Consider the following 13,309-nt stretch of genomic DNA (forward strand, 5'->3'; position numbering starts at 1 on the left):
ACAAGCCTAATATTGTATAGGTCCCCCTTTTGCCACCAAAACAGCCCTGACCCCGACCGTCGAGGCATTCTGTTTTGGCGGGTCCACTTGAGGAACCTCAGCCAATCAGTATGAGCAGTGACGTCAGAGGCGGGCTTTAGGTTACGTTGCACCAAACTCTCCTGCTACTAATTAAGATAAAATTTGAATCAGTTTATTAATAACAACAGCTACACTGGACATATAGCAGTGATATTAGTAGGCACAATGTAAATCTATCGTAATTGTTAAATTAAAAAGTCACAGAAATAACAAAAAAAATACATTTTTATTAAACATTATACAATACAGTATTTATAATTAAATTATTTAAATTTTACTACTTTAAACCAGCAACCTAAGCATACATGATAATGATTAAATGCTGTAGTAGTACTGGTTGTAATGGTGTAAATTAATTTGTTTTCTTTAACAAATTTCATATTAAACTCATAGCCTCATGTCAGCAACACAAACACTACAGCTTAAGATGAACAGTCTGACTTCACTTCACCTATAATGTTGTTGAATTTCAGTTACTAGTGAATAATCACATCATCATGCTTAATGATTTGTAATTTATTGAAAAACATTACATTTTTTGAAAAATCTTGCAATAACTTTGTATAATGTGTCATGTTTGGACTGAAGTCTCCATGCTTTACAACATCTTCAACACCAGGTGTCACCAGCATGAATTTATCGCTATATTCACTTTTCTATATAATGCAGCATCTAATACAATGGCATTCGACCATAAAGCTTTTATAAAAGCCATTTCAGATTGGACAAGGATTAAATAGACCAGCTTTTTTACCTTATGATGGCAGGGAGTCAGGGACCACCACATAGGCCCCCACCTTTAGCGAGGGACCCCTTTTCTAAAATATATATCCATTTCCCATATTATTTATAAAGAAACATTAAACTGTGTTAGATAAAAAATATGTGATGATATAAAGACAGCAAATTCTTTATAAACTTAAACATTTGGCTGCACAGTATACTTTAAGTTTTTGCTTTGTCTTTTAAACTTTTGTGGAGACCCCTGGCGTAGACCCCAGTTTGAAAACTCAAATGTGATCTGTGAATTGTTTCACATTACTCATTTAGTATCTTAACTCTTATTATGAGTTAATATCTGAATAAAGACATCCAGATATTAAAATCATTATCATTAAACTTCAAATTCAGCTCAAAGTTCATGTTTCTCTTAGGCGTAAATGGGTGTGGAAAGGACCGCTCAAGAACTGCAAACATGAAAACCGATTTAAAGGTTTAATCGTTTTAAAAGTGAAAACTGAATATTTTTTGTCAGGGAACACATTCATGTCCATAAAACTTAAACATTACACAATTTTTGTACATAAATATATAGGCATAACATAAAAGGCATACGTGAACACATTTTGTACTTTTGTAAATATTACAATTAGCATTTGTACTTTTATAAACAAACTTCCAGCATTTCTCTCATCAACACAAACCCATCTGAAAAACTCTGTCCTAAACAATAGATGAGACACAGGTGAAGTACTGAAGCAGAATTAATGTCACTTTCATTGTTATTATGAGTTCAGGATGTCTTCTTTGAGTCTCTGTTAATTGCGTTGACTAAAGCCTCTATTCCTTTGTTTCATCTTCTGTTGTCAGAGAAGCTGTTAAACACACAACCTGTTATCATAATTGTTAAGAAGTATTTATTTACATTACAATGCTTAATTTGCTGCTTTTTGTTTATGTTTTCTGAGTTGTTTATTTCTTTATTTGTTTAGTCGAGAATATTTTTTTTTTAAGGAAAACCTTAAAGGACTTTTCTCAATAGGCGTATACAAGACGACCTCCCATTTTCTAGACTTATTTTTGGAAAAAAAAGGAACTTTGTGAAAAAAATCTGTTTTTCAATAGAAAGTAATTTTATTTGAAAATTCTAGTGATAATAAAACATTTTAACACTATTTATTAAAAAAATGTGATTAATTTATCAAAAATAAAGTGTACTCCATCAATGAATGAGTTCAGGAATTAAAGGTTCTCTAAGCGAATTGAGGCGTTTTAGACCATAAAACATTTTTTGTTACATATAGCAAACATCTCCTCACTATCTGCTTGCTGCCTGTCCACTGATCAAACTGTAAAAAAAACGCGATCTCTGTAGACAGCCCAGGCTTCACAAACGGCAATAACAACACAGTGGCCACACCTACAAACAGAAACCATAACAAAGTGTTCCAGCCAATAAACGACAAGAAGGATTTGGGGGTGGGGGTTGGGCGCGTTCATGAAAGCATGGAAGGGAGGGGGAGGAGTTAGCTACGCTCTGTCTGTTTGAAAACAATTCAAACCTCAACAAAAACTAACGTCTCGCAGATTCGCTTAGAACGCCTTTAATGAATGAGTGGCAAAAATGAATAACCGTTCCACAGAAATGCAATAATTATGTAGGCACATGTATGTATGTATCTGTGGTACTGAGAAGACCATCTGCATTTAATCAAACACATCTAACCTATTGTGTTGGCGCCCTCTACTGTTTGCCCCTGCTTTTTCCCTTTCCCCCGTGATTTTGTCTATCGTGAATATAAGATGACCCCCCCCCCATTTCTCAGCCTATTTTAGAACAAAAACTTTGTCTTATATTCGGGTATATACGGTATTGTCTTTGTGTAAGTTTATTGTCTTAGATTTATTGTCCAAGCTGCGTTGAAACTGCAATTTTAAACTGCATTGAAACTGTAAACTGTTGATGTCTAATAAAGTTATTAAAATCCTTAAAAATATTTTTTTTTCTCAACTAAACAAATAAAGACAAATAATTTGGATGACATGGGGCTGAGTAAATTATTGTGATTTTATTTTTGTGAAAGTGGAGTAATCCTTTAAAGCTTAATTTGTTAACATTACTTAATACATTATGGGGCGGTTTCCTTGACAAGGATTAAACTAGTCCTAGACTAAGATAAATGTAAGAGCAGTCCAAACTGAAAACAACACGCTCTAAGATATCTTAAAATACGTCAGTGCCCTTTGTTTTGCCTCAAAATGTACACAAGTTATGTTTTTTGTAAGGCATGTTGGTTAAAACTAGTTATATTTCCTAATTTAACTAAGGTCTGGTCCTGGCTAAAATAATCACTGTCCAGGAAACCACCCCTATATGCCAAAAACTAACAACGAACCACCATTTCTACACCATTCTTCTGTTAATTTGCTAATGTATTCATTTAATTTATAAAATAAGAGTTTGAAGTAGAGAAACCTACAGAGACTAGAGTTATCATTTCATGTAATCAAATTAAAAACATTAACTTAACATCACTGGATAAAATGTTTAGATATATAAAAATTATAAATCATTGCCCACCTTAGTTTCTTCAGCTTGTAATTTGAATCATTCGCCAGATCAGAGAGCATCCTCACTACTAAATATCCCAGATTATTCCCATTAAAATTTAATTCTCTTAGGTGTGATGGGTTTGATCTCAGAGCTGAAGTCAGAGCAACACAACCTTCATCTGTGAAATTACAATCAGACAACCTGCAAAGAACAAATAACACACATTTCATTCTCACATCAAAAAGCAGATTTTTAGTCAGATTTTGTTTTGTTTTATATACCATTTATCTGTGCATTTGACTTGTATTAGCAGAAACGTTTTAATGCCTCAGAAAATGATCTTACTTCAATATCTCCAGTTTGCAGTCAGGATTCTTCAGTACATCAGAGAGCAGCTTCATCTCTAAATCTCCAAGTTTATTATTAGACAGATTCAGTTCTCTTAGGTGTGATGGGTTTGATCTCAGAGCTGAAGTCAGAGCAACACTGCCTTCAGCTGTGATTTTACAATTTATCAACCTGAAGAGAACAATGACACACACATCTTTATCATTCAACACGCAAGTTATTTAAACAAACCATAATAAACATATTAAACTACTACATGTATTGAGTATTATTTTCGAAAGAGAGAGAGAGAGTACATGTTCAGTACTGCATGGCAATAATAATGAAATACATTTCTAGTCATATGGTCAATACCGTTGTTTATCGATATTGACTATAGTTTTGAAATTATTATTATGCTATTGTTATTATCATCATCTAGTAAACTAGTAACTAGCTCCTGATCTTACCAGAGTTTCTCCAGTTTACACAGTGAATGCTTCAGTAGATCAGAGAGATGCACCATTCCTGAATCTCCAAGTTTATTCATAGACAGATTCAGTTCTCTCAGGTGTGATGGGTTTGATGTCAAAGCTAAAGACAGAGCATCACAACCGTCATCTGTGATATTACAACTCCTTAACCTGTAGTAAACAATAACACACACTTTACTGTCTCTGTTCACAACACACCCATCAGATCAAGGTCATTACTAAAGATATTTACAAATCTAAAAGTCTTTTCCTATTGCCAGCGATGCAAAACAGCGAAACGAATATCTGAAAGCTGTCCCTTCACACAAAGGACGAAACATTTTTTTGCCTTCAGCTGTTTCACCCCTGTATGATGGGGCGCTTATGGAAAATTAGCTTCACTCATGCACAGAGCACAAAAAATAAAGACAAGATGAGCAGAAACTGTGCATCACTTTACATATTTACTATCATGAAGCAAATGAATGAATTATTGTTTTCTCGCAGTGACAGCGGAGGCGATAAGACACACAAACTTTGTGCTGAACAGGCAAATATGAACAAATCAAATCACAAAATGCTATTGCGATTAAAATAGCAACAAACGTGAAAAAATCTGAATTTAAAGACACACTATGCAGTTATTTTACCTTAATATAACAGCTTCAAATTATTTCGGTGGTAAACAAAGTCATAGTAGGGCGAATCATCCTCCTGTTGAAGCTCGGGGAGGACGCCGCTAGCAAAACCAGCAATGCAAGCTTGAGAGAACCGCCCCTGACAAATCTCGCGAGAATCACGACTTGCTTTACGGCAACGACGTCACACACGTTAAGGCCGGGGTATACCTTTTTCCGCGTCCGCGTAGCTTTTCGAGTATACTCCCCGCGGCTACACGCGGATGGCCGCGTTCGACACTATACGCAATACAAATGATTTCTTATTCAAATTATTAGTCTAACAGGCTGTCAGGGCAGCACTGATTTGGCGACATTTACAGTACGTTAAAACATTAGGATAGGTGAAGAAAAGTAACTGATCCACCATTGCAAACACAGTTTAGAACAAACAACAAGACAACAAAAAACAGGAATCAAACAAACATGCTCTAGAGCTTTCCGTTCTTGGAAGAAGCAAAAGTTAAAGAAGAAAAACGATAGTGTGTGTGCAAATGCTGTCTATTTCCTTTGTATAATTGTTTATAGTGGAGTGCCCTGTCTAAATATTTTCAAGCGCATGCGCTGTTGTACGCGGACTGTACGCGCACCGTCTGTGCGGTCTCATATTGGGCTGCTCGCGAACGGTCCGCACAGCCGCCCGCGGACCCTCTTGATGACGAAAATGACGTCATGCGGATGGTGTGCATACGCGGACGTCCCTAGCATACTTTCGGCTTTAGGCTTGTTCGACTTCATGTGGTGCTGCAAGAACCGACCGCCGGATGACGTCAAAGTACCGCGAGAATGATCCGTGACGGCACTTTGACGTCATCTGGCTGTCGGTTCTTGCAGCGCTGCATGAAGTCAATCAAGCATATAACAACAACTGCACGCGCGAATTTGAGACGTGAGGCTAAACAATTTAAAAGTTAAGAAAGCGCGTTGGAAGAGAGTAGGAAAAGAAAATCTGACCGCGTTAAGGCGGGCGTACACGGTGCGATTTTTGCTGTCGTAGGGGCTCGCATGCGATTTTTTTTCCTCGGGAGAAAATCGTTCATGCTCGTATGGTCGCGGCTCGCACCGTGTGAGAGGAATTACGAGCCGAGCAGGTTACGAGCACCTTACGACCTCCCGATAATTTTAAACATGTCAAAAAAGTTCGGGAGCTGTCGGTATAAATTAGTGTTGGTGCGGGTGTACGAGACGATCTGGCAAAGCACTTGAAGTTGACCAATCAGAATGTACAAAACGCAGAAGAAGAAAGACAAATGTAGCACTGCTACCTCAAATATTGATGACTACTCTATAGCTGGCTATGTTTCGCGCACATACACACTCCAGTGACCGGACATCATGACAAATATGTACAGGTCCTTTCAGTGACGACCTCTTGATCAGCTTATTTGCCTGAAAAAAACCTGTCATACGTGTTTTTGTGATGTCGGGTCACAGCTTTGGATGTGTGTGGAAACAGGAGAGAGTGTAGCTGTTCTGATAAGTGCTACCACAATGCATTAAACGAGGCTTTTTGATATTAAAACTTTTTTGTTTTACTTGTTGATTTTTCTTTACTTGTTAATATGTTTTATCATTATTTACAATGTAAACATAAAATAAGCCAACTAAATTATGTAATAAATACATTTAAAAATTATTAGACTCCGTGCAGAGACCACTGGTTTAAATAGTACAGGATGTACAAAGAATGTCGCAATTTTTGTGTAATCCAAGCTGTGCCAAAGTTGCTGTAGTTTCATAAATGATTGGATATTAAAAGGGCTGTCGCGACAGAAAAAAGCAACGGAATGTCCATGTTTAATAGGCTAAGATATGCATTTATGGAGAGAGTACATAAACATGATGATCATATGCGGAGACGATGTTTCCCATCTTATTATGGAGCTTCTGCTTTAACAACTGAGCTTGTTCGGTATTTTTACCCACATATATATTCTTTTACATATTTTCGACCAAAGGAACAAAAGATATAGCCCAGTGTAAGTTATATGGTAGCCTTGTTTTGAAATGATGAAAACATTTAAATGACTAAAAATGTAGGCTATCTCTGAAACTTTATTTAAATAATGATTAATTTGTTTTCATACTATATTTGTATTGCTATGTATTAATTTACATATAGGCCTACTGTGAAAATGCACTATATTAATATGCAATGCCTTCTGTATGGCATTTATTTTGTGCAGTTACAGGAGCATAAATGCTGCGGTCTCACTTTTACTTCAAGACACCGCATTGACCGAACATTTGCACATAACAAGCCTAGACAATGTGCTTTATATTAAATTAAATTATTTTCGTTTTACAAATTAATATTTGGCTATAGATGTGTTGTCTTAAAGAGGCCCTTCCACATAAAACCGTTTTTACTTGTATTTTTTGATATGTGTTAGGTTCATATGTGTTTGTGTTGTGTCGTGAATGTGAAAATTAACTTCCACCTCCTCTGTCAGCTCTAGCCACTGAAAAGAAATAAGTGTAGAAATCAGGTCAGTTTAAAAAGCTTATCAGTGTGACGTGGAACTGATCGAGGTCATTAATATTCATGAGCTCTTCAACTTGAGACCGCGCCCACATATTACGTGTAGTTGAGTTAGTTTTCATAACAAGTTACTGAAAGGATGGCTAAACGTTAACCGTACCATATTCGGGTTATTGTTTTTCGTCAAGAGACATCATTCCTATTAAACGAGGGAATCATAACAGTTGCTACATGTTTGGATGTTCAGAAGAACGCTGGATTTGAAGAGAGACTGCGATTAAAAAGCAATGCTCCTCTATCAATATTGGATCCGGACGTAATGGTGGCGCAGCTTATGTGAGTAAAACGCTTTAGTACTATGTGTCACTGTGGTGGCCGGTGTTTTCTCTTCCGAGGGACGCGAATTCATGCTGCACACTCTTTGAAAGGGTTTATGATAAAAGACACGCGTGTTTGTGTGAGTAAAACACTTTAGTACTATGTGTCACTGTGGTGGCCGGTGTTTTCTCTTCCGAGGGACGCGAATTCATGCTGCACACTCTTTGAAAGGGTTTATGATAAAAGACACGCGTGTTTGTGTGAGTAAAACACTTTAGTACTATGTGTCACTGTGGTGGCCGGTGTTTTCTCTTCCGAGGGACGCGAATTCATGCTGCACACTCTTTGAAAGGGTTTATGATAAAAGACACTCGTGTTTGTGTGAGTTATTAAATGTGATAAAAAAAACACATGTGTGTGTTTGTGCATTCGTTACACACGCGTCGAAGGGTTTATGTAAAAGGGTTTGTGTGTGTGTGTGCGCGTGTGCGTGTGTGCTGCTACACGCACAACGAAAGGGTTTACGATAAAAGACACGTGTACGTTTGTGTTTGTGTGTGTGTTTTTGTGCGTGGGTTTACGATAAAAGACAGGCGTGTGTGTGTCAAAAGGGTTTATGATAAAATATGCGTGTGTAAGAAAGACACTGTGTCTTAAGACACTCACTTAACATTAAACTGATTACACATGAGATTAAATTGAAAGTTAGTTTGAACGAAAAACTGGTATCCAATCATAGCAGTGGGCGTTTACTTCCAAGTCGTCAATGCAGCCCGCCCATTAAAACGGATCACTTCTCTAACCAGCCTCAAAATCAGGGTACAAAATAGCCTATTACTTATTGCTTTTGATGTTTTTGGATGTAAAAACCATGCAAACATCATGAGTAGACCTCAGACAACAGTATAAAACAATAAAAACGCCAGAGGAAGGGCACCTTTAATAATTTAATTATAAAGGGAAAGACGTGTAACGTTAGCTTGCGTTTTACCTCATTGCTCCTCATTCTGCATTTACAAATAAATAAATAGGCCCACTGAATGTGTTTTTTGAACGGTCATATTTATAAAAAAGCAACAATACATGTAACATTAATAATAGCAATATAGATATTTACTAGGCATTCCAAACATGATGTATTAAGACGGTAAAACCGCATATGCGCAAGCACGAACAATCACTGCCAGAGAAATTCCTTCACCGCCAAAGAACTAGACCTATATTGCAATTTCGGAATGCATAAATAGAAATACAAAAGAACAGAAATTCCAGGCTGTTTTATATACTAAGCCAATATCTTAACCCTATTCTTTTTGTTTTATTTTTTTGTACATTCTGCCACAACGAAAGGAACCCCCTTTCATCCTCACAGGTGTGAAAATGCTTACGTCAGAATTCGTCAAGTCGTACAGTAAAATCTTGTCGTGTGTGACTGCGTCCGAATTATTTTCGTATAAACTCACTCGTGTCGTGTGCGAGAGCTCACGACGTTCCGACCGTTAGAATTCGCACCGTGTACGCCCAGCCTTAGGAACCGGACAAGAGTCCCACTCGGTCAGGTTTTTACTCGTTGGCGTGAGCTTAAAGACAGCACTGCATGGGATGCTGATCTGGCGATCTTGTTGATGGACTAGTAAGTCAATCTCTTATTTGTAAATTTGTTTTTGTGGCCTATGTTGTATGTTATGCGATTATCATGACAACAGTCGTCAATATCTCACATAATTATCAGGACATAAATAAGCCTAGAGGTTGTAAATAGTGTAAACATACACAATTTGCAAACTATTATGATAAATAGCAATATCATGTATAGTGACATTATAACGACCAATGTTATGAAATAATGCAAAGTACACAATTAACTTTGTCATGGCATTTTGTAATGTTTACAAGAACACAAATGAAATGATACAGTAGACATAGACTATAGACTGTTTACTTGTGATTTAGCTGCAATCATGTAAAAACGTTATAAGCCAGCAAACGCGGTACTTTATTATTATATGCACTCTACACTTGGAATAAACTTCTTATTATCCTATTACCATCATCTGTAGTTTAGTAGACTATGCAGTAGCCTAATATTTGTATGAAATTGTGAAACATTACCTGGTCATTATCTTCGGAGATGTACTAGAGTGGGAAATTACTACAGTTGCAAGTATTCTCCAGCGATTCTAGGGGTCGCTGTTTGACAAAAACGCTGAAAATGCATAGAGCGGCTTTAACTAAACTCATCTGAAACCATCTTCTGTAATAAACGCATAAAAGCAGATTAATGCAGACTCTATTGACGTCTTGTTATGGTTTTACTTTTGTTCTGGAGATTGATCTCACGCTCTTCCATTACACTTCGGTTAATCCTATCTGACACACACGCATGCACCCACAAACAGTTACGACAGATTGTGTGTGCTTTGTCTACGACACAAATTCCATTCCTGTACTCCACAGGAAAAACAAAATGATCCCACACAAGAGACTTGTGTCTGGGGGATCTGCAATATCAGAAACTGAGTGTGACGCCCACTCCCAAGTCACGTTACATGACATGCACTTGGAAAACAGTAATTTTGGAATATAATATGTAGAAAAGCATTTAAAAACTCTTATCAGTCGTTACTTATACAATTTAATCAAATGTATGCAAAGAAATTTTGGTTTAAATTAATAGATTAGTTAGTCAGAGATAAGTGAGATTAACTTCAAAAATGGGCAGCAGGAGGCGTGAGAGTTCCACAATTCGTATTGTGGGCAGTGTATCGCGATCCTTCGGTTCGGTTTGTAATATGGTTACACCCCTAGAGATGTGCGAGTCATAATCAGAACAATAGTATCATGTTATTGAGGATCTTCTCAATTCATAGGAGCAGCAGTACAATAACACTTCAAATAGATTTCATGACTGTATTACATCACAAAACATCAAATGTTCTTACTTCAATCTCTCCAGTTTACAGTCAAGATCCTCCAGTACAGCAGAGATCAGCTTCACTCCTAAATCTCCAAGATTATTATCAGTCAAATTCAGATCTCTCAGGTGTGATGGGTTTGATCTCATAGCTGAAGTCAGAGGAACACAACCTTCAGCTGTGATATTACAAGAGCACAACCTGTAGAGAACAGAGACACACTTGAGCCCAGGTGTTTGTGCGGTACGCGTCCTGTTTCTGACTCCTGTCTGTTTTTTGCAGTCTGTCCCGTAAACTACTTGATAATTTTATTCTGAGAATCAATAATGTGTGAATGATGTTACCCAAGTATCTCCAGTTTACATTGAGGATTCCTCAGTACAGCAGAGAGATGCTCCATTCCTGAATCTCCAAGATTATTCTTAATCAGATTCAGATCTCTCAGGTGTGATGGGTTTGAGTTCAGAGCTGAACACAGAGCAACACAACCTTCAGCTGTGATATTACACTGACTCAACCTGTAGAAAACAATGACACCATTAGATCATGGTCATTATAAAAGATCATTACAAATCTACAGCTTAAATCACTGTGAGACAAAGCCTGTTCTGATGAATGAGCTGAACTATTAATTCTTGTTACATGACAAGAAAAAGATTCATACAGATGACTTTATTGATCTGGTAAGATCATTTTCCTTACATGATGCTCCAGCAAGGCCACCAGCATCCCTCCCACAATCTCTTCCTGCTACTACTGTCAGGAAAGCAGTATTGGAGCATAAGAGCCCACTCCGCAAGAATGCACAACAGCTTTTCCCCTAGGCTGTAAGAGCCCTGAACTAACAGAAACTATACTCTTATTCTGGCGTAATAATCAAGAACTTTGCTGCCGTAGCATAGCTGCAGGAGGTGCAATGATATTACACAGTGCCCGAAAATTGTCCCCTTAGTAACTTTCAATGGCAGGGGACTATTTTCGGGTTCTGCGTAATATTGTTGTGCCTCCTGCAGCCATGTTACAAAAGCAAAATCCTTGATCAGTCAAGTTTTAAATAGGAAAAATATTGAAACTCTTTGGTTATTTTTTTTGTGCAATGCTAATGGTCTAATCAGATTCAATGGATTGTGCTAAGCTATGCTAAAAGACCCGGCAATCTGCTAAATGGATTCCAAAATAGTAAAAATGTTTAACCCTAGAGGAGCTGGAAAATGAGTGTGTGAAGTGTAGTGTCCCTTCAAGCTTGTAGATAATCCATGTTGCATTATTACCTATCTTTGCTGCCAATGCACAACGTATTTTGTAACTGCACTATTGTTTGTTAAACATATTGAATATTGAAATATGTTAAATATGTTGAATATGTGTACAGCTTATATGTAAAGTTACTTTCTTTTGTAATGTTTTTGCACAGCTAGAGTAGTGCATTGTATATATAACATATAGGAAAGATTATAGTACAGATTACTGTAGTATATGCATAGTTTTGTATAGTCCGATCACCCACTTAAGTTTAAATTGATTTGTGTATACACGTGTTGTCTCCTCATGTCACTATTTGTTACACGGTAATCCTGAGAGATACAAAATTTAATTCCACTGTATGTTCCTACATGTAGCGAAATGCCAATAAAGCTCACTTTAACTTGATTACAGCACATAATCTTACCTCAGTATCTCCAGTTTACAGTCAGGATTCTCCAATACAGCAGACAGCAGCTTCACTCCTGAATCTCCAAGATTATTATCAGACAGATTCAGATGTGTCAGATGTGATGGGTTTGATCTCAGAGCTGAAGTCAAAGCAACACAACCTTCATCTGTGATATTACACGAATACAACCTGTATAAGAATAAAATTGGTTTGAAATGACATCATTAATAATGTTTTAAAAGTAAAGTGACTGTTCACACTTACAGGACTGTCCTGGATTCACAAATCACAGGCAGCAGCTTCTGAAGAACTTTCAGGGGTTTAGCTTTGTTTTCTTCAACAAACTGATTCATGTTAAACTTCTTTAGCTCTTGTTCTGATGTCAGCATCACCAAAACTAAAGCTGACCACTGAGATGAAGAGAGTGTGGCTTTACTTAATGCAGATTTCAGATACTGTGGGATTTCTTCCACTAGTGAACGATCACCAAGTTCATTCAAACAGTGAAACAGACTGATGCACTTCTCTGGAGATTGAGTGTTCATGGTTTTCTGTTTGATGTATCTGACTATATTTGCACTAATGTGAGAGGTTTTTCCTGTCTGTATTCTCAGAATTTGTATGAGATGTTGATTTGACTTCAGTGACAGACCCAGAAGAAAACGAAGGAAAAGATCCAGATGTCCATTTTTACTCTGTACAGCTTCATCTATAGCTCTCTGATACAGATGAAGTGTTGAAAGCTTAGCCGTTTGATACAGTTTAATTTGATCAAACACATTTATGTTGTTGTTTATAAATCTGAGGTGCACATGTAGAGCTGCTAGATGTTCCTGAATGCTCAGATGAACAAAGCTGTAAACTTTCCTCTGACACAAACCAAACTCCTCTCTGAAGATCTGAGTACACAATCCTGAGTACACTGATGCTTCTGATTCATAAATGCCACACTCTCTCAGGTCTTCATTACAAAAGATCACATTGCCTTTCACAAGCTGCTCATAAGCCAGTTTACACAGTTTATAGATCATGTCTTTATCCTTCATGCTCTTCTTAAAGTTGTCCCGATGTTTAATGTTCGTCTGAATGAACAGGAAGTGTGTGTACA

The 13,309-nt window shown here is 37.2% G+C and overlaps 1 protein-coding gene across 3 annotated transcripts in view; it reads right to left on the reverse strand.

The window, feature by feature from the left end:
• Positions 1-455: 455 nt before the first annotated feature.
• The window catches only part of LOC135771801 (protein NLRC3-like), a 16,738-nt gene continuing 3,884 nt past the window's right edge, over positions 456-13,309 (reverse strand). For all 3 annotated transcript variants that reach the window (XM_065282161.2, XM_065282162.2, XM_065282163.2), the window contains exons 4-11: positions 12,466-13,309; positions 12,217-12,390; positions 10,892-11,065; positions 10,575-10,748; positions 4,153-4,326; positions 3,701-3,874; positions 3,383-3,556; positions 456-1,676 (exon numbers count right to left, since the gene is read on the reverse strand). The exon at positions 12,466-13,309 is cut by the window's right edge and continues 929 nt beyond it. In XM_065282161.2, coding sequence (XP_065138233.1) covers positions 1,655-1,676; positions 3,383-3,556; positions 3,701-3,874; positions 4,153-4,326; positions 10,575-10,748; positions 10,892-11,065; positions 12,217-12,390; positions 12,466-13,309 — 1,910 coding nt within the window. In that variant the 3' untranslated portion in view covers positions 456-1,654. The remainder of the gene's footprint in view (positions 1,677-3,382; positions 3,557-3,700; positions 3,875-4,152; positions 4,327-10,574; positions 10,749-10,891; positions 11,066-12,216; positions 12,391-12,465) is intronic.

The sequence above is a fragment of the Paramisgurnus dabryanus genome, chromosome 8 (genome assembly GCF_030506205.2).
Source record: "Paramisgurnus dabryanus chromosome 8, PD_genome_1.1, whole genome shotgun sequence".
NCBI lineage: Eukaryota > Metazoa > Chordata > Actinopteri > Cypriniformes > Cobitidae > Paramisgurnus > Paramisgurnus dabryanus.